This window comes from Channa argus, chromosome 11 (assembly GCF_033026475.1).
Source record: "Channa argus isolate prfri chromosome 11, Channa argus male v1.0, whole genome shotgun sequence".
Taxonomy (NCBI): domain Eukaryota; kingdom Metazoa; phylum Chordata; class Actinopteri; order Anabantiformes; family Channidae; genus Channa; species Channa argus.
This window is the reverse complement of record NC_090207.1, coordinates 7,974,332-8,000,343: the sequence shown is the minus strand read 5'-3', so window position 1 is coordinate 8,000,343 and position 26,012 is coordinate 7,974,332. Positions and strand designations below refer to the sequence as shown.

Below are 26,012 nucleotides of genomic sequence, written 5' to 3'. Positions count from 1 at the left end.
TGCTTGGACAATACATATTTGTGCCAGTGTCAGTTTTCGTAATTTACAGTTTCAAGCTGCTGTTAGCATCAGCTCCTCTTCTGATGATCTAAACCCATAATGGGAGAGAGAGTTAAACATGCGTGAAGACATAACTATGTGAGCGACCGACTACACACGAAGCACCAAACATATGCTATAATTTTCCACAATGATAAAGACTTTGCAAATGTCAAGTCTGTTTCACAAACTCAGGAAACAGCAGTGGTTAATGGCTAACTCTAACACAGTATCTCAGTGGATTCTGTGACTCAAACAAAACTTAAAGATGTTACAAATGATTTTGGCCACAGTTTTATGGACATGACATTTATTTTATTTTTTTTTTTACACCAGTGGAGTGATTGTGGCCAAATGGAGAATGTGGAGTCCGACATGCACAGAGAAGCTGTCGTAACCTCCACCAACTTTTATTTTAAGGGCTGTGACCCACCAAGCTGATGATTGGCTGTCAGCCTAGTTTTTGCCGTGTGTCCTGCACCATCTCCCCTAGTCTGACCCCCACCTGCGACTGCTAAATGGGTGAGAGACCACACTGACTGTCTCTTAGCTTAGCTAATCAGTGCAGGAGAAGAGACAGGTTGTTAAATGTATTAACACCAGAACCCATTTTAAAGCTCATATTTCAATTAGACATTTTTAGGTTTGAATATCAATTAGATGTAGCTATAAACCTTCTGTGGTGATTGAGAGTGGTGTGAAAATGGCAAGATAACTCCGCGTTGATGACAAATTGTATATCCATGGTCCTGAGTGCGCACGGTGTTACACATCAGTTGGCTGTCAGATTTGTGATGTGCTCAGGTGTCACACACATTTGTTTTTGTGTTTTTAGTGCTTGTTTGAGTCACATGTCTCCTTTAATGTGGTTGTGGTTAGTTTGCTGCAGTGGCCTTTTTCACTTTTTGATGTTAAGGATACAGCAACAATCCCACCTTTGCTAAAATGTTTTCCATGAGTTTTTTTTTTTTTTTGGGGTTTGTTTCTGCACAAATTGAGACTGTGTATAAAATTCTGGTAAATGGACTCCCAGCTTACATTTTTCAGTAATAATATAAGAACATTGATCCATGCAGCTTTTAGTGCATAACTGGTAACATAATTATTTGTAGCCACTTTTTTGACTTCATTTGAATCTGTTATGAAAATATGTGAGAGTATTCTCCAACACATTCTGTATGTGATGATCATACCCAGTACTGATTCTTCTGCAGAGTGGGAGTGGCAGTTCTAATCATTTGGGAAGATGCACCAAGTGAACCATTACTCCAAGAACTCACAAGCATGTTTGAATCAGCGGTGTTGTAAGATAAGCCCTGATTTGAAACCAATAGCCGTTCAAGAACAGGGCTACCTGTGTTGGTGGGGTTTATTGGAGTGACAGTCACTGTGGGAACTGTTGTGCTCCTCTGGGTTTGGCCTTGGTAAGACTGACTACTTGGAAGACCAGTGGAAGGTGGCTCTTTTGGTGCAGCAGTGCTCTGCTTCCTTTGCCTGTGGTGGCGAAGAAAGAAAACTAAGACTACAAAGATGATTACAAGCAGCAGCAGAGCAAGTAGTGGTAGGATAACCAGGAGTGGATTGGATGTTTTTTGAGGGTAGGACTCTACACGAACCGGTGTGTTCATGAAGGGGAATTCCTCTGTTCCATGCGTTGGTTTGCTGAGAGTTGTACCAAAAATGCTAGTTCTGTTGGAATTTCCCCAGCGGTTGGGCCCCTGGAACTTTTGCTGATTTTTGCTTGGTTGCTGGGTGGAGAGGAAACCTGTAGAAAGGACTGGTGGTGCAATTCCTTTCTTGGAAGTCTGGACTGGTGTCTGTGAAACAGACGATGTGGTTGGGACAGGACTCTTTGTGGTTGGAGAAAGTGCTGGATCATATGGCACAACTGTAAAGTGGAACTCCCCTTTAGCAGGTTGGATGTTATCAGCTTTCAATACAAACACCAGCGAGTCATTTAGCTCTTGAACTCCAGTCATGTTGGCGTTCAGCTCTAAGGCTACCTCCTCCTGCATCAGCTCCTGAAAAGTGAAAGAATCAGCTGGTGCAGTTTTCCCAGACGTTTTAGGTGTTATCCGAACCACCTTCCCATAGTTAGGGTGGGAGACAATTTCAAAGACAGGGTCAGTGTTACTGATACTAGCCAATTCAGAAACATTGAGAAAACTTGCGTTGAGTTTGACAGCAATCCCATTGGGAATCATGAAACCTTTACCAATCTGGATTAAAGGTTTGACTGTAATTTTTAACACCTGGCCAGTCAGATTTGCCTCTGAAGTGAAGGCAGTGAACTCAAACGTGTCTTCTGTAGAGAAGAGAGAGATCATATGGTAAGACAACCTCCCAGATTGTATGTCCTCCTGATCAAACTGTGTAACCTCTGTGTTGTCCATCAGAAGTTTGCCAAAGTTTGGGGGCCGTGTAATCTGATAGTGAATGGTAACATTTTTCCCATTAGTCTTAGCAGCTAGGTTGTCCTGCGTCAGTAATAATGAAGTCTTTCCTTGCTCAAGTGTCAATCCAGTGTAGTTTACCAGAGAAATGGTGATTTCTGTCACTTCTAGGTTAAAGAGTTTATATATAGGTTTATGGTGACCATCCGTGACGCTGAAGTAAAACACCCCTGACGCAGAGCTCCCATCGTGGATGAAATAGACGCTTCCATTATTTATTTGAGCTTGGGTGAAGGCCAATATCGACTCATTTAAACTTCCTCTAAGAGCTAAGTACCCATTATTTGGCTTGCTAATCACAGAGAATTTAATATCATCAGGAGAATTGTCCAAGTCTTCCACTTTGAGATTCTCAGGCCCGAGGGTTACTGTATCTCCCTGTACCACCCTTAGACTTGGAGCTTTGGTTTTTAGCAAAGGGGGCTGATCATTCACAGGTGCAACTGTAATATTGAAACGCTCCTCAATTACATCATTAATGTCTTGAGGGCGCTGCGCTGCTTTGCCTTTAAGATTTAGCCATGCATTGAATACAAAATAATCATGAGTCGTCTCTGAGTTGTCATGCTTGTAGGTGATACCGTATTTGTTGATAATGAACTGGGAGAAGTTAGGTTTCTCCTTGGTGAGGTTTCTCTCACCCACCACGATTACACCATGTTGGGGCAGTGATGTGACCTGGAACCAAACCTCGTGGGAACTCCGCTGAGTCAATGGCAACTTGGACATCAGGTTAGTGGCGTCAAGCTTGGACTTGTCAATGACAACAATCTCCCCTTCCGTTACGACAGCACCTAACGCCAAACAAGCAAGATAACAAGAACAACATCGTTGGCAAGAATTGTTAATCATATTAATCGTCCCTGGCTGTTTATAATTATTCACATTTGTAGCTTTGAATAAAGGTTCTCATTTAGATTTGAATTTAGAATTCAGTGTCAGTTTATTTTGGCTGTTGACGAAAACATACTCTTTTATGGCAAAGTGAACACGGATTGCTAGAAAGGGAACTAAAAATGAAAACAAGTGATTGTCCGATCGACCCAGTCTTTTTTGCACGGTCACTCAGTGTTTGAGGAGAATATGCTCTAGGGAGACTTGCTTATGTGGTGTGTTCCTTCCAATTCTCAATGACAGGATGCATGTACACCAAGAAATATGCAGGGACTTGGAAATGTGATTGTATCCATCCCCTGACTGTTGCTTTTCACTGTGTTACTTGAAGGGTACTCTTTTATTCTTTATGGTGTAGTTTTGGATCACGATACTTACTCATTAGTAACTGGACCTTCCAGATACAGGTATTTATACGGCAATTACTGATCTCCATTTCACTAACTGTTTGACTTCTAAAAACAACTGTTTGAACCAGTGGATTTAGGTGAGTTACTTGTATTTACATGGAAAAAAAAATGTTTTGGTAAATTTTAGTTAGCATGGTGACCTAGAAAATGTATCTCAAAGCACAACCTTGCTGTTCCGATGGCTACACAATTATGCTCATACCTGTGTTTGCAAGTAGAACTGTGTTGTGTTCAGGTCCAGTATTCTCATAGGAAATGTCTATTCTGAATGTCTGGCTGTCCAGAGAAGTAGGAGGTGATGACACAGAGAAGGTCATCGAGTCCATGGCTTCCCAGCCCACGGACTCAAGGGGGGTTTGAATGTACACAACCTCTCTTCTGTTCACCTGTGGTAACAGAAACATCATAGCTCCTACTGTAAGCCTCAGTCTGAAATAAATTACCATCAACACATTTAAAACATTTGCATATCAGTCAACTGATGGCTAAATCTACTGCATAAACAGTTTAGTGGCCTCAATCAACAAATTACATTAGGTCATTAATTTATTACAAAATATTTATTGATTCCTCCATTATCTTAAACACTTATCCTGTCTAGGGCCGTGGGGGGGACTGAAGCCTATCCCAGCTGTCAGTGGGTGAGAGGCAGGGTACAGCTTAGACACCAGGTTCACCAGTCCATGTCAGGGCCAACACACAGAGGCATACACAGAAAGACACTCACATTCACACCTATGGGCAATTTGGAATCACAAATTAACCTAACATGCATGTCTTAGGACTGTAGGAGAAAACCTACGTAATCATGGTGAGAACATGCAAACTCCACACAGAAAGAACACAGCCAGCAGGGTATTCAAACCAGGGACCTTCTAGCTTTGAGGCGGCAGCACTAACCACCCCACCATTGTGCCGCCCTCCATAAAAAACATAGTTCACAGAGCATTACACTTGTGTCAGATAATAATCTATCACAAATAGGTTATTACATAATAAGCTTTACATGTTTCACTCAGCTTAAGACACAAACAGGCATTTACCTGAATAAGGATTCATAATTTCTATTATTCATAGTGGAAATCTTTATATGAATTGAGGAACCCTGTTTAATCTTACTGAGCTTCCGATCCTTTGTATTATATTTAAAATACACTTGGGTAAAATGAGCTTAAGGTGTTTACAGGCCACGTGACCTCAAGCTTTTCACTCACCATGTCTTGGGTGAAAGTGGAGATGTCTTCTGTAGAATTGTCTGGCTGCCTTGTCACCAGACGACCCAGTTTAGGAGGACGAATCACATTAAACGTAATGATGCGGTTGGAGGTATTGTGGACGTCATTGGTCACCGCTTGTAAATCCTCATTTGTGATTGGTATAGAAGAGCCTGAAAGGAAGCAGATGTATTAAATAATTTATTAAATTAAGAACATCCCAGATAAAATGACTCGGGTCAAAAAAACAAAGATAATTTGGGTCTGTTATTTAGTTTAGTGGTGGCAACACTTTTAGTCGTAATACTCTTGTGTGGTTGCATAAAAAGTAGCAAGTTTCCCCTGTGGAAACATTTCACATCTCTCCGACTCCAAATTATGCAAAACAAGGCCTGGAACAGACCAACGAGAATCCTGTGATGTGTCAAATCAAAGCTGCACTCCAGACATCACAGAATTTTTTGTGCACTGTTCAACTGCAGTGTGTGGTGTTACATAAACCCCAAATAACAATGAATTAATGAAGGGTAAGAAATTAATCCACTTGGGAAAACCTTAACGAGGAATATCTCCTGCGTATGATGACAAGGCCTCACTACTGACAAATGCATTTTTCGACACCCACTAGCGTCAGACAGAACAGATTAGACTCCTAGTTTCATCAATCCATCCATCTGTCTACACTGTATTTATGATTACATACATATACAGATTTAATCCTAAATGTACGAAAAAGTCCATTTACCTGAATTTTACAAGTGTACATACAGTTGGGTGCAAAAGTTTACATCCCCTCATTTTATCATCAATGCAATTTAATTTAATACACATTTTTACACACATAACACGTGTAGTTATCGAGATATTGCTGTGAGAAGATTGCTCTCATAGACAATGCAGAAAATTAATCATACAAATATTCATAAAAATTATTGTACATCAGCCATCAGTCCAGAGAGTAATAACTTATCTCTCCTCACTGTTCTTCACATATTATAGTTGGAACCATGTTTCTAGCGGTCAGCGTGTAGGATTAGTATCGTTTTAAAAAACGATCTTAACAATGCGTATGACTGGCCACACGGTGGCGCTATAGAGCCCACGCTGTAATGCGTGAAGCGCTTCATCATGGTTTACACAGTTTCATCGTGCTACCATGTGTAGTTTTTAAGATATTGCAGTTTAAAACCTTGCTCCCATTGATCTTCCATTAAAAAAAAATCATATTAATATTCATAACAATTACAGCACATTAGCTGTCAGCACATAGCACAGCTCTTCCAACCATGCAACATATTACAGTTGGAACCATGTTTGTAGCTGTCACCATTTAGCAGTAGTAGCGCGCCAAATACGTACGGAAGAATCTGGAATAATACAAACTGGAGAATTAGGGTGATGGATTATGAGAATACTAAAAAAAGATAAATGATAAATGATGAAAGGCAAAAGAAGAAAAAAAAAAAGGGGGTTGTAGCACAGTGAAATTCGTTCGTCGCTCTCCGTGAGAACTCCCAGTGTCACTGTGTAACACTAATGGGAAACTTTCCTTTTAAAAGGAGTAAATGTGCAGGAGAAGGACTTTCCTGTAGTGTCAGATGCTTCTCCATCGTCACCTGGCAGCAGTTTATACACATAAAATGTGGAAATGCTCACAGGAATAAACTTACAGTACAATACAGTACACATGTACAACAATTTTCCAGAACTCCCATGAGTTGTTTAGTCTAAGCCCCTGACATTCCAAACTTTTGGCTAAAAAAAAGACAGACTCTTTGTGAAGCACAGCACTGCACAATTAACAGAACATAATCATTGTTGAAAAGTCACGTTCTTTAGGCTCATTGTACAATAATACAATAGACCAGCAACACACAATTGTCAAACTCCATATTAGAAGGTCACAAATATACCACAGTTCTCCATGAGAAGAGCTTGTCAGAAGGTGAGAAACTAGACTTCTCTCTAGCTCTATTTTTTCTTTAATTGCAGAACTATTTCTATCCCTTTTCTTTTCTTTCTTTCTTTCTTTTCTGCTTCTGTCTATCACTAGGCGTGTCTTCCAAGAGGGGAACATTTACACTATTATACCCAGATAAGACGTCTACTTCTGGCCCTGTCGCCGTGATGTCCTGCTTTTCACTCCACCTTCAACCTTGACTCAACCTACAAGCTTTGCCATTTGAAACAACCGTAAACACGTCTGCCTTCTGACATGATTAGATAACACCATGCACAAACTATGTTTTCTTGTATTTAGTGCCCTTATATTTCTACAGTTTCCACTTAATAGCAGCAATATGCTGGATTCAATTATATGTTTTGTGCATGCAAGACACGTTGACAGAATTATTAGTAAATGTCCTCATACCAAAACTTTAGCAAGTCTCCTTGTCTGACTGAGGCACATGCAAACGCTTAGTGAGGAGTCTTTGCACAGTTTTACAGAGAGCACCCAGACATGAGCGAACTTTACAAGTGAGAGGGAAAACATTAATCTCCCCTCCACAGTGTGAAAGTGTTTCATGTCACCCCCTCGCCCCATCAAAACCCTTATTGTCAGTTTAAGCTCCCATCCCAGCCCCCTTTCTATTCCCCGCCTAACACAAAGCCCAAACAGCGCTGCCTCAGACAGACAGTGGCGCAGCTCTTCGAGCACCCACTCACCCTGTTGCAGGGAAGCTTTGCAGAGCGTGCCAGTTGGCAGTTTGCTATCCTCTCAAAATCCTTCCCTCTCAACTCACAAAGTAGACCACGAGAAATCTCCATTAGAAGTCTCACCATGTTTTTGCAGACAGTGACAACACACTGTCAGCCTATTTTTAGCTCCTGAGTATCAAATGAAGCACACTGTGAATATAAAATTAAAGAGAACAAAAGCAGGTTAAATCCTTCTAATAAAGCAAATGAGATGACAAGGACTCTCTCTCTCTCAGACACACACACACACACACACACACACACACACACACACACACACACACACACCTCCATTTACAGGCCATTTACAAAGAAAGAAAAAAGTGAAATCCACAGTTTACTTATGGGAAGAAAATCTAAAATAAAACAACAGATGGATATGATAACTGAGGATGGTGGAAGAAGGACAGGAGCAATTCAGTTGTACAGTATTCATATTGATGTATGAACTGTAACTTCTTAACATCCTAAAAGGTTTTGATGTCTTATTTTCTGGATTTATAATAGACAATAAAGGAGTGTTAAAAAAAAAAGAAGCGTGTGAGTGAATGACTGAGACAGGTAAAAATAAGTAGTTTCAGTTCTTTATAGGGACCATCTGTGTAGTTTCAGCATGACATAAATGACAGCTCCGAAGAAATTCTAATTCGAGAAAAAGCTAAATTAAACAACTCAGAGAAAACAGATAAAGTAGATTTACCACATTCCCGCTTTGGAAAGTTGTACTTTACATGCATGCCGGTCCAGACTCTGTCTAATCAGTTCATCCATGAGTCAAAGTGGATTTTTTATCCGATTTAATGAAAATTCCTACACGTATTTTTGACATACAGTTGCAATGGCACTGTTTGCAATTTCCCTGTTTTCTGATCAAATTGGTCAATTAATGTGATCTGATCTTCTGTAAATATCACAAACATCAACAAACAAAATATTTTTAAGTTGATGAATCTGTAAACTGGACTGGGATCCTAAACGTGAAGAAGACAAACCTGCTGTTGCACAATTGAGACTTCAGTAGGATGTTTCAGAACAGTAATGGAGACAAGTAGTTTGGCTTCAGTACAGACAGAGTAGCGTTTGTTTTAAAACTTGATCAGGTAGTTAGTTAGTGTCTGAAGATCACTTCCAACACCCTGCCTTCCTCTACACCAGGGTGCAAAGCAAGACTTTATGTATACTTAAAATGCTCTGTACGTCATTAGCATAGCTCCGGGCAGGGGTGAGCTTATCCTCTCGAATTTCACGGTCCGGAGTGACATCACAGTGGGAGCAGTTTCAACACCACTCATCTTTAAGGCAGGAGAATCAAAAGTTTAAAAAGCTTAAAAACACCACAGAGATAAGAGTTTAGTATTTTGACAGCACAGCAGGACCACAGCCATCACCTTAATCTACCCTAAAGCAAAAGATTTCTTTTTCATCTGTAAGAAGTTTGCAAGTTGGAGCCAAAGGTGGAGAAATAGACCAGATACTAATGGTGCGTGATAAATGATACCAGACTAAGGGGCGGCTGTAGCTCAGTTGGAAAGTCCACAGACCACAGGGTCAGTGGTTCGATCCCCAGTTTCAGCTAAGTGTCTCTGGGTAAGACACTGAAACCCTAACAGCCCATTCCCCTCCCCAGCTGTGCAGTGCTGGTCCAAGACCGGTAGAAATTGGGGAGGGTTGCGTCAGGATAGGCATCCGACATAAAAAAAATAAAAAACTGTGCCAAATCAACATGCGGACAATGATCCGCTGTTGCGTCTCTGAACTCACAGGGATAAGCCGGAAAAAAATTATAAATAAATAAAAAATAAAAATAATACCAGGCTAAGAGGCCTTAGTGGACAAACAAAAGTGGCTAATAAGCAAATGGTAAAAAACAAACATACATTTATTTAACTTAAACTCACAGCAGGGATGCTGGCAAGAAAACCTATTATCCTTATGCAAGTAAATACATAAACAACATGCACTTGAAAACATTTATTTTCATTATATTTTATTTTATGTATATATAGAGGTCGTTCTAATATTTTGGTCACCGTATTTAAAATGAATGGAGGAGTATTAGAATCAGCTTCGAATATACTAACCAAAGTAAAAATCTTGTCTAAATATAGAACATCATCAACTTCTCATGAGGTGGGATTTACCTGGAAACACTTTGAGTGGACGGTTTTTCTCCAAACTAAGAACTAAGGCTCTGGCAGTAATGCTGAAGATCTGCCTGGGGCTGAAGTTCACACCATCGTTGACTTGAAAGTTGAATCCTCCGGATGTGGCACCTAAAGGAGGAGGGGAAAACTGAATTAAAAGCTCAAACCCTGAAGCAAAAGTGTTTTATAAGTTCACTTTGTTGTTGAATGGAGCACATTTACAAGTGAACTGCAAGTGTTTTTAATGTGTATGTGTAAAAATAAAGAAACACGTAGGGTGGGACACATCCTTTGCAAGCTATTGTTACAACTCTTCCTAGTGGTACGAGCACCGGCAAAGAAAAAGTAGAGAGGAATCAGAACAGCAAGCGGAGATCTGATCTGAGACTGACACCGTTAAATGCTGAGACACCTTTTCCACAGTTTGTTTCCTACATTTGTTTCCAGCGTTCCAAGTATTACCACCTCCAGTTTGGCTTTCAGTCCAGTGCCTTAGTTACATATAGTTTAACGCTGCTGCACACAGTTTCTGCCGCTGTCTTGATTTTATCGTAGGCTGATCTAAACAGAGGGCACATTAACATTTGGAATCGCCAGCAGCAACTTCAAGTGGATACAAACGGGGCAACAGGAAGTTATTCTGATAACATAAAAATAAAAATAGTTTCTAAAAAGAGTTTTCTATGTATTTTATTTCACCATTCAGGGAGAGGTACGATGTTTAAGTCTGTTTCTTAACCTTTCAGCACCACCTTTTTTAATTCTATTGTCTTATTTTGCTCTGTCGGTGTAAATACTAATTTTAAAATAGTCATGCATCTTTTGTGTGATTATTTTAAAAGGACTCTCTTGTCAGTGTTTTGCAGTGTGCTGTATTCGGTGGGTAATAGCAAGCATGCTTTACCTTTGTGTACAAACAGCAGCTGTCCATGGTCAATGTGTGCCTGGGTGAAGTTGAGCACTGACTTCATGGGGGCACTTTTCAGGGCAAGGTGTCCATTGCTCGGTGGGGTCACCATGAAGTTAAGTTCCTCTGGGGGAGTGTCCTGATCCTGCGCATTCAGATCCTCTGGCCTGACCTCTGTCACTGAGGACACCCAAACCTGGAAGCAAGACGGACAAGGACAAAACATGTGCCATGAGTAATTTCCTTTAAAATGTAGCCCTCTGGGGGAAAAAAGGGAGCAGGAGAAAAAAAAAGAAACCTTTTGTTTGACATGGCTCACGAGAAAAAAGCTGAAAGTATCTGACTACCAAATGTGAGTTCAGCATTTTGACAGATGGAATGACATATGGTCATATTTGTTATAGTTCATGAGACTATTACACTATAATATGTCCATGATGCATTCAAACTTATTTCCTTTTGTGAATGTTAGTCTTTATTGTTAGTATTAATTAGATCTTCTGGGAAAATACTTTATTGTAACTGTCTTTAGACTAAAAACTTAATTCTTCATGCATTATATTCTGCGAGTCTCTACACAGATATAACACAACTAAAAAAGAAATGAGACATAAAAGAGACTAATGCAAACAGCTGATGTATACTTGTCATTTAGCACACTGAAAAGAACCCAGGAGGCTATGGGTGTGAGTCCAGCCCCAAGGCTATTTCACATTTTTCTCTCTCTCTTCATTCTCTCCAGTCATTTTCCACAATTCATCATCCAAAGAAGCAGAACTATTCTATAAATAATCACCAAGTGAGGTACCTACAGATGGTACAACAATAACAATTCATGGAAAAATGTCACTAAGCATCACTCAAGTCACATATAACAACTCAAACATAGGACATCTCAGGACAAATATAGCCATTAGGAGTGTAAACACTGTTCAATGTACTGGAGAGTGTTATTGCAGCACATTTAAGGTCCTGCTTCCTTGTAAATCCAAAAGCCTTGAGCTAACATGAGAGCACAGAGAAACTAGTTGACACACACAATACAAAGCTACTGAACCATGCAGGCACTTAACAAATAACTATTACATAATGTGCAACTGTCCTTCACACAGGTTGTAGTTCCACAGTAATTAGTGAAGGGCCTGGACAAGCAAACATGAGTGGTGGATGACTTCTAAAATCGAATTATTTGAAAAGGCACTTTTCACAATAAGATCTTTTGATTTGTCTCAATGGTATAATTTCAAATATTACAGGAAGCCATGAGAGCGCGATAGTGCCCAACACCATAACCCACGACACCAATTCAAACATCGAAAATGAAATGCGCTCAATTGTAGAAGAACACGTTTAATATTTTATTCTCCACATGCCCCGTTAAAACAACATTTTTATTTACCTATATTTACACATCCAGGAACATTAACTTTATTTTAGAGTTGTGTTTCTGCAACCGTTTCAATGCATCATCTGGTCTCCATTAACCTGCATTTTGTGATTATTATCTGCAAATGTTGTTCATAAAAGAGACACTCTTCACATCACATGAAGACATTTGATTCAGTGATACTATAAAAAACAGCACCATAAAAGGAGCTCATGCTCTAGCGTGTTTCTTAACTGACAAATATACCCTAAACTAGCAAAAATTCAGCTGTCTATACACAAGTAGGTAGAAAGGTTCCTGCTGGAACAGTTTTGGAAAGTCATATTGAAGTGCAATGCAGCCACAAAATATGCAAACTGCATATTTAGGGTGTGATCACAGTATATCTCAGGGATCACACACTGGCTGACTAGCAAATATGTTTATTTGCAACTTCCCATTGCTTCTCTCTCTAAGTTGGTTAATGTGTGAAATGTCACCGATCACAAGCTGCAGAAGTAAACTGTGCAGGCTGAGGGGAAATGGGTGCAACAACAACAGTTTGTGGTTAAACAGGGGTAGGTGGACTATCAAACATATTAAAATATACGGCTAACTGAGGGTGGGTTTAAGTGAGGTGTAAAGGGTATTAAGCTGGTCTCTCAACTTCGCTTTGAGTGTTGCTTACCGGAACGGAAGCATGAGGTACTTTTTTAATTAGCACCTGTAAGTGCCATGGTCACCCACCACATGGGCTACCGCACACTTCCCATCCGTCCCACAGCATCAGAGTACGCTCTCCACATGAGCGAACACTTGCCACACATGTGAGCGTGTGTTCTTCTGGCAGGAAATGACTAAAGCTCCAGGAATCCCCCATTGAACAGGAAGTCACAGCAGGATCAGTCTGACAAAACAGCATCAGTGTGACTCACCAAAATCAAAGAAAAGACACATCATATTAATTTGCACTAACAGCTGCCTGGAGTGAAGATCAATGCTTCGAACATGATGGGATGCCCATCGGGCTGCTGCCTTATGAAGTCAGTTCTGAACAACTGCGCGTAGCTCTTTGACCCACTTTTACAGACTTCCTGTGTGACTTTCCTACAATTAAACAGTTTTTAGGTTTATTTGTTGATAATATTCTGGTTTTGATCTCACCTGCACAAACAAATCCAACATTTTATTTGATCTCTTGCCTATTTTATAGGCAAAAGAACATGCAAGATCAATTCTCACCTGTATTCAACAACTCAATGAATGTTTAGTCCTGCTTCAAAATCCTTACAGTTAAACCATGTTTGATTGCATCTTAAAAAATTAACTGTTAAACTAACCCTCCAGCATAACTTGTTAAAGTCTGTTCTTATAAAAGATAATGATATTCGCCGTGGCCTGTGGCACAATTCTTAACTACAAATGTTTTGAGCCCTTTTAAAATACCAATCTAAAAAAAAAAAATAATCAAATAACATCTCTCTCTCTATAAATATATTCCACACCACACGTTTAAGACCCATAATGTGCAGTGGCAGAGAGCCATCTTGTGGACACTGAGAATCCAGTCTAGCTGCTAAAGCCAACAGAGTAAAAGTTAGTAATGCTCAGCATACGGACACTTTGTGTAAAGTAGATGTTGGAAAGAAGAAGTGCTTTCACAGAGGTTGGTAAGAAGAAGTGCTTTCACAGATAGGTAGGGAAGTTATATTTCTTATTAATAGATAGTCGAAAGAGTTGTAAAGCAGCGGAAACATGAAATCATGTGAATCAACGCTATGATGCTTAGGAATAGCATCTCCCTCTTTAATTCACTGCATTGCTTGTAAGTGACCCAGTAAAACGTGGTAAGAATTTGTTTAAAAATGTAACGTCTAAGCACCGTAACAGCCTTTCGTACAAGTCCCAGGCGCTTCCAAAGTGTGTGTTAGTGTCTGTTCTGTGCTGCCAGCCTCCCTTTGGACCCTCCTCCACATAGCAAACATAGTTTCCCCTCATCCAGCTACCCAGCCATTGCAACTTGAAACACAGTCCATGTGAAAATTGTCTGACAGTAAGCTATGGTGCCAGACCAGCTAATAAAAAAAATGTCCAGAGTTTAAATATAGTGCAGCCGTGCGGACTCACCCTGAGGACCCTGTTGGCTGTAATAACAGGAGGCTCGTCGTTGACAGCTGTAACCTGGATGTACACCGTCTGGGCTGCACTCTGCTTCCTCAGGCCTGTGTCATTGGCCACCACAGTGAAGTTGTCAGCTAAGGTTTCGCTGCTGTCATGGACGTAGTAAATGAATTCATGTTCCACCTGGTTAAAGATGATGGTGCAGGGCAGGGTATTACTCTTTACTGTGGTGATTTAAATAATTTTAGGTCACAAACATTGTCAACATTTAGCAGTAAAACAAATAATAATTCTGTTTTCAGAATTAAGTCACAAACAATGCAAAAATGGCTACAAATGAGAAACAGTCTGGAGAGGATGGTTGGAAAATTTAGAACCATTTTTTGTCTTGAAAATGAGCATGAAAAAAACAACAAATAAAAAAGAAAAGGACAAAAACATGGTTGCTACATGAAATCCAATTATTTATCCAAAAATTAAACTGCCAGGCTACGAGTGTCCTTAAGATTAACTCACCTGCCTCCTGGAGAATGAGGTCATGTGCACACCTGGATATCGAGAGTGCTCAACGTGACCGTGCTTCGGGGGCTCAGTCAAGGTATACAGGAAGTTAATTCCAGAAAAGTGGCGGTTTGTGACTTTCAGCACATCCTGGGTCAGTGCCTTGGAGGCACCCTCGTTCAGGGTGAAATCTGAGACCTGAAGAGGGATGAGGTGTGGAATGATGTCAACAAACATCCTAATGTCACGGACGTCAGTGACCCCATTGGTGGCATCAAGGATGAAGGTGTCGTTGACTTTGTCGGGCTCCACCTGCATGAACTGAATGTTGCCAATGTTGATTTCCTCCTGGGTAAATTTCTTGACAGGGGACTGTTTGGTTCCAATGTAGCGTTCTTCTGATTCGACAAAACGCCGGAGAAAGCCATGAGAGGGGGCTACCTTGACTGTGAATACAATCTCAGATGGCAGGTTGTCCTCATGTGTGACCTGCAACAATCAGAATATATATTCAGTGGTTAAACTTGAAAAGTTCCACGTGTCACTAAAGTTCAGACTTCATTCTCCTCTCAATGTAACCTGGCATGATGTAAAATTTAAAAACAAACACTGGTCAGCATTCAGCTTTTACCCCTGCAGTAGCATTAAAAACAAAAACATTACTTCCAGAGAAAAGAATTGTAAAATTAATACAAACGTGCACAAAATTGATTGTGTTGAAATAGGATGAGTCTTGCAAAATTAATAAAAATATACTGACCTTTAAAACATGTGAACCAAAATAAAAATTGCATGAATGCGGTTGATTGAAAACACTTTTAGAGCACTGACCTCTAGCTTAGTTTCATCAATCTTCACTGGTTTTCCTTCTTCCACCAGTAAGACATTGTGATGCTGTATGATGGGTGGCCTCTGATGACTTTCCAGGTAGATTTTCACATTAATTCTCGCTGTTAGCTGCAGACCTTTGGCTTTCACTGTTAGGTTAAAATGGTCTGCCAGATGCTTTGAGTCATTGTGCTGATAGAACATCAGTCCACACTTTAGGTCAGACAGTGTGAATGACTGTACTTTTGTCCCATTGCGATGAAGTCCTCCAAACTTTGGAGCGTCATCCAACTTGAAAATTATTTCTTGGTCATCTCTGATGTCAAGATTTGATATGACACTGAAATTACTGGTGGAAAAGGTTACTGATTGGCCCTTCTGAACTAATAAGCCAGTGTTGTTGCCGACCTTCAAGAAAGGATCATGTGCACTGATGTCTAGAAGACTAGATACAAAATGTTTTCCATCTGAGACAAAGAGCACAAACCTGCCAGTGCTCACACCCTTATGGATGAACAAAACCTGCCTTTCTTCCAAATCCTTTTGTCGAAACTGGAACAGCCGATGAGTAGTGTCATTAACCAGCACTAGGTCTCCCATTGGGATTCCACGTCGTGTGTATATCAACTCTCCATCATCATAATCAGAGTCTGCATCATGATAACACAAATCCTCTAAGGTGAGTAACCTCTGACCATCTCTAACTAAATGGAAAACTTTATCTATGACACGTACTGGCTTTTGGTCATTGACTAGCTGAATGGATATGTTGAATGTTCCTACTTTGGAGCCAATTTCCTCGTCTGCGATGGAAGACTTGAACCCTTGGTTCGTAGAGGCTATGAGTGTGAACTGGTCTTCGGTTGTTTCGCTGTCATCATGGATGTACATTATCCGTTCCGCTAATATATCCTGATTACTAAACGTTAAGATGTTGTCATAGCTATCGTTGGAATTTGACTGACTAATACGTGCTAGCTTTCCATGCTTGGGGCTGCTTATGACTGTGTAGTACATATCCTTGGTACTCAAAGTCTCTGCAAACAGCTTGTCTTCTGTTATAAGTGAACTTTCACCTTCCAGAAGCGACAGGCCATTATTTCTCATAAATATACTATTGGCATCCGCTTTAATGGAAAACTGGAAATCATAATTTTGTGACTGACAATGTTTGGAAACCAACTGAAATTTGAACCTGTCACTTGTATCTTCATGAGGCCGGTCAACTAGTTCATAATGCACTTTTTGATCTGTAACATCTCTCTGGCTAAAGGTTGAGTTCTTTCCCAGTACTGTGGTATCCAGCATGAGTTTACCTTTCTTTGGTGTAGTGAGAACCCGAAAATAAAGATCATCCTCCAAAAGAGTCACACCTTCCGCTGTGGCATATAGATGCTCTGAGTCCATGGTTACTTTTCTCACTTTATCCAAGACTATCATAATGTTCCTCGCCAGGTGATACTTCACCCACTTCACAGTGATTGGGAAAAGTATTTCAGTGGTTGCCCTCGCAGCCACATTAACTTTGCACTTAAAGTAATCAGTAGTATTGGAGGTCTGGATGTCCTGAAAGGTGCTAATATATCTTAGGCGCTCTTTTTCTAGAAGCCTTTGGGAAAATGAGTCCGTTGTCCTCCATTCACCACTCGAGTGAAGTCTCTGGAGTTCTCCATATTGAGGGGGTTCAATGATATCATAACGGATGTCTACAGCTTGCTTCACTGCATTGGTTTCCACAGCCAGCTGCTTTGAACCAATTATAGCAGTCTCCCCTTGAAGGATCTGAAGACCTGTGTTGTTAGCAATCTTATAATCTAGTGCTACGGCCATGACCCTTAAAACCACAGTGTTGCTGACTTTTTCCCCATCACTAACTCTGAGAACTATCCTAGAGTTTCTAACCCCTGTATGAACATAGAACACCCTCATTTCCTCCAAGTCTATATATGTGAATGAGGTAACTGCTTTGCCAGGGCTGTTTTCAATTTCCAAATATCCTGCCTCAGCGTTCAGGTTCCCAAGCACCGAGAAGAGAAGATCAGTTTGGTTGCTGTCGATGTCTGTGGCCTTTAGCACATCCTTGGTGAGGTGTTTCTTTGAGTTTTCCAACAGGACAAAGAGATTTCCTTCAGGGAGACTCAATTCAGGTGCATCATTCGTGGGTGTCACAGTAATATTGTAGCAGTGTAATTTGTTGTCTTTCAGATAATCTGGAACTTGTTTTCTACTGCTAGAATAAATTGAAAACATGAAGTAGTCATCTGATTCTTCAGAGCCTCCATGGACGTACATCACTCGTCCGTGCCAAAGGTCTAACATGCTAAAGGTGTTCTCCTCCTGGTCCTGATCAACATCAAGCCTTATTTGACCATGCACTGGTTGCTCCCAAATTCGGAACATGATCTGAGACTGTCGAATGCCAAGCTTTTTGAAGTCCAAGAGTACTTTGATGTGTTTGGCTTCAAGAGATGCTCGGCCGCCCTCCTGTACCACAAGGTTTTTAAGTTGGACAAAATTTAAACCATACCTACTGTACAAACCTCTTGCAAGGGTCGACATGTGAAGTGATGGTGTTGGTGTTACGACATGGGAAAAAGAACCTGGAGAGCTTGATGGACTCACAGTGGTTGCTGTTTCTGGTTCTTTCTCTAGCTCACAACCAACTGAGATGTCCTTGGTTACTACAGCATTAGAGAGACCCATTTTCACTTTGTTGATTTCAATTTTCTTCAAACAACCTTTAAAGGACCCTCCTCTGACACGTTTTCCGGACACAGAGATGAGGCCCACTTTTCTGACTTCTGATCTGGTGCTGTCATCAATACCACCAACGAATAAATAGCCTTTAAGATGGAGCCCCTTCGAACGAGAGCTAATGCTGCTTTTGACCATCTCTCCATCAACAGATAACTCAAGGCTTTTGGAGCTTAAATGCAACTTCATCGAATGCCACTTCTTGTCATTGATGAATGTGAGGGAACGAAGCTCAGTTTTGGCTCCACTCTTTCCAATTATGGCCACTGGAAAACCTTCCTGAATCTCCAAAGCCACAAAGTCTCCCTCTCTGGCTGAACTGTACAGCACAATTCCCTCTTTGGCAGAAGTGTGCACAACACACTCGAACACTGCTTCCTGCTGGGCATTCCAGGTTGGAAAAGAAATGTAAGCTCTGGAGCTGAAAAAGCTGACAGGGTCCTCCTCTGTGGCAAAGAACTGGGGGCTACAACCCAGAGAAACCTCATACACATTTTTAAATCCAGTATACGGTCTGAGTGATGACAACAAGTCATGCTCATTGAAAACCACATCATCCATGCAACCTCGGAAGCCAATCGGGTCTCTGGGGAGATAAGGTCTATCCAGGCCTCCTGAGCCTCCAACATAGAGACCATCCAGGATATTAAGATCCTGATGGGAACCTGACATCTTTACACTTGTGTGGGAGTTTTTGTCTACAGTCAGAGTAATGTTGTGGTGCACATGGTGGACCTCCACAGAGTGCCATGCTAGGTCACTGAGCCGGGTGCCTCGCTCTGACTGTAACACTTGCTCCCCTGATCCGAGGTCCAGTTTCAGCTAAGAAAAGGAATAAAACGACTGGATTACAAAATATAACTGTACTATAGGAATATAAATTAAATGAGCATATAGATTTAAGCAGCAGTTCCATTTCAATTCAAGTTATTAGTTTAGAAGAGATATTTTTTGAGATGTCCCATATACCCTACTAACAAAAAGTTAGGGATATTTGACTTTCAGGTATAATTTCCAACTATTCAATGTTTCATTACTTATTCCATAACAAGCTATTCTCTGAAAAGGCGATTAACTGCAAAAAAAAATAAATAAATCACAAAAAAATATTGACCAAAAAAATATTCTGGTTCATTGCATGCTTCTTCTTAAATGCCCTACGTTCACGATATAATACCACTGTAGCATGAACTTTTTACATTTCCCATACATTTCGCCCAAAAGTCAAACATCTAACTAAGTAGTGTATGTGACACTGTTACTTGGCCCACTCTGATATACCACAGTATAGCTTGGCATAAAAATATACCACAGATATACTTACCCCAAAGAGAATAAGTCCACTAATTGTGGTGAAAACCAGAATTGTTTCAACCAGCACCTCCATGTTTTGTTTAATTTAGTAGTGAAAATTCTGGGATGCATGGTTTGCTATTAAATTTGGTAAAGGTATGTGTGGGGCCCAGGGGTGGAAACCTACTGATTTTGATTATGGTCTTAAACCAGTAGCAAATCAAAATTTCCAGTTATCCTCCGACTCTTTCTCTGGCACAACAATGAAGTTAACATTTGTGGTTTTGAGTAAAATGTCTGAACAACTACTTGATTACCATTAAAAGAGATTCTGTGCACCCTATGATAGGCTTTCCTTCAATTTACATGCAGCACCATTACTGGGTCACACTAAACTAAGATGTTAAATGATTAAACCTAATCAACATCAGCACATTCGCATTGTCACTGTAAACATGTCATCGCAAATGCTGACATTTAGGGGGCCTGATGGCTTCGCATGGTGTTGGGATGCAGAAAGCCGCGGGTTTGAATCCCACCGCACCAGGTGGGGCCCTGCTCAATCACCGAGGGCCACCTTAGTTAGTTCAAATGCTTGCTGTGCCAAAATACAACTTTTGAGACCCTCTGCCATGAGGGAAACACAGGATTAAGACTGCCCATATTCCATGATGTCATCTGTTATTATAACTGTGAGCCTGTCTGTGATTTAAACAGGAACAGCACTATTATCTCTGCCTTTAGCTATGTCCTCAAAGCATCATGTCACCATCTCAAACTAAGACTGCATTTAGATGACATGCTTGTCAAGGCTTGCTGCTGAGTCCCTGCTATTCATGCATGGGTTTCTGGGAGCGACACTCATGCCTGACTAACATGGAATGAGACCCAAAGCCCGAGGAAAACTTGTGAGAGTGAACAAGAAAAATTATCTGGTGACCTGTGCCGGTTTAAGGAACATGGACAAGCATTTCACTCCTCTTGCTCACTGAAGTACGACAATCCAACACAGTTGTCAGTATGATTCACTCCCAGCAGCACAAGTCTAAGACTAATGAAAGCTTAGTCACAAGCACTTCTATAGTTTGATGCACAAAAGCTATAGTACACATGTCAGGACTTCCTTTGTTTCTTATGAATGTGTCTGCATATTAAATAAGGCTTCCCAGAGTACATCTGTCCAGTCTGTTTGCTGATTTAGCATGACAGAGCTGCTTACAAGATGCTTTAGAAGCAGTCTTGAAAGAACAAATGTTTTTCACCCTTAGAGCCTCCCAGCAAGGCTTGTGTTGAGGGCTAAAAATAGTGCCCCTTGCTGGGGATACAACCCTCTCCTAAATGTCTTAAGTGTGCCCAAGGTAAGCATATTTTCTCATTAAATCATCTGAAATCTCCAGAGGTGTTATGTTTTATTTATATTAGTCACAGAGACAGACAAATAGTGCGACAATATTAGTCTTAAATGCACCTGGTGGTTTTAATGTTAAGGTGGACGGGTCAGCACGGCAAAATGTGAATAATGGTCATAATCGACAGCTGTCAGAAAACACAGTGTACTGCACTGTAAATTAAAAAACCCCAGTGTTTGGAAAGTTGGACACTAACAAAGCCCTGAACTAAAGAGCATTAATGTAATAAATAAGATTCTTCCAAGTAACGAACTAGTGTTACAGAGTTGTTTTTCTACTTTTAGTTCATCGCTAATTGAGCACCTACTGTAGCTGGTTAGTGAGGTGATGGCAACATGCTCCTACTAGCAGGACAAAACAAGCAACCTTGGGCACGTTTTGTTTATTTAAAATGTCTTAACATCTCATGAATTCATTATTAACAATGATTAATCTACAACCCTATTTCAAAAAAGTTAGGACGATGTGTAATATGTAAACAAATACAGAATGCAATGATTTATACATGGTTCCTACTTTTTTGAATTGGGGTTGTATAATAATTTCTAAAATAATGTTAGTTGCAGCCCTGTGTAACATTACTGCATGATTACAATACTAGCAGGCCCATGCAGTACGTACTTGTCTGATAATTCAATAAATTAGTTGGCCAGAGACTCAGATTATTTTGCACTTTTATCAGATAGTAGGTACATGGGTTACACAAATACTCAATGATCGCCGCCCAAAATTAACACAGATTTGACTGCTTTCATAATCCAGTTTCTTCAGTGACAAGAAGTGAGGTAACATTCAGCTCACACCACCTCACTTGTCTGCTTGTGTTACTGTGCTGAGAGACTGACACTGTCAACTGAGACAGAGCCATGGCTTACGGTGGTTAATGTGCGTGTCAACTGATTTAAAGAATGTGTGTGTGTGTGTGTGTGTGTGTGTGTGTGTGTGTGTGTGTGTGTGTGTGTGTGTGTGTGTGGTAAAGCACAAACATCTGTATGAATTGTAGGGATGGACATATGTACTGTGTGGCCTCATGTACTACATACGTTGGAGCCATGGATGTACCCACCTGCAGGCGACCAGCATGGAGTTCTAGTAGTAAGTAGTCTGTCTTGCCAGCGGCGAGAAACAGCAGGCCGTTGATGCTGGAGGTTCGAAAGCGAATGCGGAGCGTGTTATGGTCGGACGACTGTGCCGCTTTGAGCTGTACAAAGCCATCGCCATAGAAGGAAGCTGTAGAAAGAGACATTAGAATGAGATATTGAAAAAAAAAAGAAACAGAAAAAGAGGGAGGTCCAAATTTCTGAATGTGACGTCCAGGCTGTCAAATCAGTACAACACAATCATTCGAAGTGAGCTGAGAATAAGGTAGCTGTAAACTGGAACAGAGTGTACAGTAGTAGTGACTACAGAGAAAACACAAGAGCAAGTCCAGTCAAGCATTGTGGTCTTAATATAGCCAACATGTGACATTTAGATGTAAAAGCAAGGCTAATTATCATCCTGGTTGTTCTTTCCAAGTGAAGCAGAGTCAGTGTAAGTGAAAAAAAACACACACACATAGTGCAGAAATTATACCTCAACTGATTTAAAGAATACTGATGAGATTCTGTGGATCTGCTGAGTATAGGCCTCCTGGTGGGCCAGTTGTGTTAGTACTTTATGTACTCAGCCATAATTATTTTCATACTTTCAGTTGCAACAAGAGCACTACTTCGACTCACTAAAGCTTCACCTATAGGATAATAACCACCTTTAGGATGAGACAAAGCCCCAGCATCTGCATTACGAGAAAATGACAGGTTTATGTCTCAGGTCATTTGTAGCTATAGGAGAGAGTTGTTCATGGATGTCCATAGCTGTAGAAATTACAAATTAATTTTAAAAAGGTATTTGAGTACTTTAAACTCCCTAACACCAGTACAGCACTGTATATGCAAACCGAGGCAGTGGATGCGAAGGCGGCTCGGAGGGAGTCAAACATGTTTCAACCTGCCCTGCCCTGACAAGAACCTTCAACCTAAACATGAAAGGCTCTGACGCCCCCACATTGTCTGTGGCCCCATGTCAAAGCAACGGCGTGGCGGACGGGCCCAGCTGTTTCTTCCACCTCACCTCACTGCCATTTTACATCACCCTGTAATCTGGGCTAACATGCTCTTTTAAGCCTCCGAGCCTGGGCATTACCAGTTCAGTTTTTAATGAGCTCCTGGGTCCCACGCATATTAAAAGCTTCACAAACAACCTCTGTGAAGAAGCACGTCCATTAAATGTTTGATTTATTTGTGCTTCATAACCTGGGGGCAAGAGCAGCTTGCTGCTAATGGGGGAAAGTGACTATCTGGGGAAGCTAGTTAAAGTTAATAATCCATTGTTTTTACTCCACAAAGGGTTAATGGACTAATGGGTAGTTTGCTTGGCCAAATCTGATCTGTAAATTCAAACAATTAAAGCAGTAAAGCATGCAAATTAGCCCTTGGGTCATATCAATAAACAATCACTAATCAACAGGAGTGCGTTGCAGAAACTATATGGAAGTAAACATCAACCTTAGTGTATCAAAACTAACACAAATCTTCTGGTAACGCATGTAAAACCAAAAGAACCAAATCAATTGCAACATTATATGTACTTATGTGTATTTCAGTGTAAAATAGTAGTTAATAGTTTTTTCCTCCTCATTCAGGCTTTGTCCCAGTAGCTAATTTAAATGTTTCAACTAAATCAATCTGTTTTAACCAACAACAATAGAAAACAAACTCAGGAAAATTTTCTCACAAATGGAATTCATTGTAACATATAAAATGTGTTCCATGAATGTGCTCCATTCTTTATACAGAAATACCAGATCTCACCCAGGCTCATAGAGATTTTAAGTGTATATGCCATTATCCTGAACGGATAAATTTTAGTTTTGGTTCATACGTCATTAGTAAACACATAATTTCTCTTTCCAAACAAAGGTTGATCTTCTCAAGTTCCCCCCAGTTTCTTAAACCTTAGCATGACATCTTTAAATAAATTGTTTTCTAGAGAATATCAACTACCCTGTGTTATAATTCTCAGTAAGGTGTAATGTCCGCGAGGTGACAGTTGAATTGTCAAATATACTGCTGGAAATAAACAGACTAAACAGCCCACAGGCATACAGCATCCAGCATCACGCATCTTTATTCTAAGTCAAACTGACTGAATTTAGTGTTGTATCTCTACTCTCATTCATCTGCCTGGGTCTGCGTATGAGACACAGAGGAGGCATTTGTGAAAACCGGATAAGTCGAAAGAAATTATGGTTTTCTCTTAGATTCACAGGGATGGAAAGATGTTGTGTAAGTGGGGGAAAGAAAATTGCAGTTTTCTTCAGCTGCAGAAACACTGAAATTTTCGGAGGAAGCAAATGAAAGAGCACAGCCGACTGACAGATTCCCACACGAACCTGTGCACACCTGTGAATTCGTGCTCATTCAGGAGCAGAAACAGGAAGGTGTTTAAATGTTTCTGCAGTAGTTTCTGTGCGACGGACATTTCTGTCCCCTTCAATTTCGAAAAAGCGATCTTTCAACAGCAAAGTCAGTGACCTTTTTTTTTTTTGTTTTTTTTTTTGCAAACACCCGCTTACACTTAATTTGAGGAGCAAGTCCCATGCTTGTCACTGCCTGTGTGCTCCGTTTATACAACAAACCAGAGATGCAACTTGACTGAAGTGCCTCTTTGGATTTTAGTTGACCTGTCGTGCCACTCCGTTAGTGACACACAGTCACATCCTGAGACATAGATGTTTGTACAAAGGCTTGTTTCCTAATGCAAAAGGAGTACAGAGGATTCAAACACTTAGAATTATGATGATCTAGACGTGCTGAGTGTGAGCGACTGTAAAATAATTCCTGATTATCCTTGGGTGCAGCCTGTCTGAATGCTGAGTTTAGATAAGCAGACCAAAGATGCAAATGAATGCCCACATGGATGTAAATAATTTTCATCTGAAGCTGTAACTCACTGAAAACATATTTTTTCCCTTAGGTCCTTCAGCGCAGCAATAGCTGTCCATTTCCTTGCACTCATTTAACTGTGCTATTGTCACAGTCAGATAGTTCTTCCAGTGCAGTGGGCATCACAGTCCCATCTCTGCTGCGGTCTGTGATAAGGTGTGCGTCTCTATATAGCACATATACTGTGTGTGCACCATGCATGCACATTTCACCGAAAGCGTAATGCAAAACCTTTTCTGGGACAAATGCTGGGTTCGTTAGCCTCAGCTGGACAATTCCTTCAAAACTCGTGCATTTTCGCAAAGTGAGTTTTCTGCTGTTGCTGGAACGAATCGTGACACTGCAGCCACAACACCCACCGTCCTGTCCACTTACATTGGGCTCCATCCTGTTAGGTGTTAACACTGAAGGGAGCGTTCAAAGACCTGCGAACCACTGGTGCAACCGAACTGCACGGAAAGAGAGAAACACTTACATCTATCTCTGTCTGGTCTGGTGTTAAATAAGCGGCACCGCAGCCTACATGTGCAGGAAATCAGAGCCATCAAAAAAAAAAAAAAAAGATACAGAATCACTTTCTGCAGTTAACAAGCAACAGTGGAGGAAACTCGTCGAAGTCAACCAGCAGAAGGACATTGCTACAGTTTGAACTAACTGTGGCTGAAAGCACTAAACATGCCGCTTGTTTTAATTGTAAAAAGTCAAATAGTTGCTTCGTTACCTCCCGACGCCACTTCGACCAGGAGCGACCACCACAGCAGACCGCAGAGCCACAACTTCTGCCCGTAGTTTGTCCCAGTCGAGTCCATGTTCCTTCTCACGGGGGAAGCGCACACGTTAGCGGACTGTGGTTACATATTTACGGACCCGTTTCCACGTCTTCACGCTTCAGTAGCGACACTAGAGGCCACTTCAGATTCTCCAAACAGCCAAAACGAGTCTCTCCGAAGTGGGACTGAAGCACCGATGTAGGTCCTGGTTAAACTCCGCCTC

General features: G+C 40.8%; 1 protein-coding gene across 1 annotated transcript; it reads right to left on the bottom strand.

The window, feature by feature from the left end:
* Positions 1-855: 855 nt before the first annotated feature.
* On the bottom strand, positions 856-26,012 carry cspg4ba (chondroitin sulfate proteoglycan 4ba). The gene is made up of 10 exons (XM_067522363.1): positions 25,741-26,012; positions 22,100-22,263; positions 15,581-19,153; positions 14,765-15,238; positions 14,255-14,431; positions 10,759-10,957; positions 9,852-9,983; positions 5,011-5,183; positions 3,999-4,182; positions 856-3,286 (listed from the first exon to the last, which is right to left on the bottom strand). The coding sequence occupies exons 1-10, from the start codon at positions 25,826-25,828 to the stop codon at positions 1,227-1,229; spliced, it is 7,224 nt and encodes a 2,407-aa protein (XP_067378464.1). The 5' UTR covers positions 25,829-26,012; the 3' UTR covers positions 856-1,226.

Bases quoted from the DNA above. Each gene is read 5' to 3' on its own strand.
- cspg4ba (XM_067522363.1), bottom strand. From the start codon at position 25,828: ATGGACTCGACTGGGACAAACTACGGGCAGAAGTTGTGGCTCTGCGGT. The intron at 15,239-15,580 runs GTCAGTGCTCTA...TGATTGTTGCAG, and splicing joins TTGATGAAACTAAGCTAGAG to GTCACACATGAGGACAACCT. The intron at 9,984-10,758 runs GTAAAGCATGCT...CTCCTCCTTTAG, and splicing joins GCTGCTGTTTGTACACAAAG to GTGCCACATCCGGAGGATTC.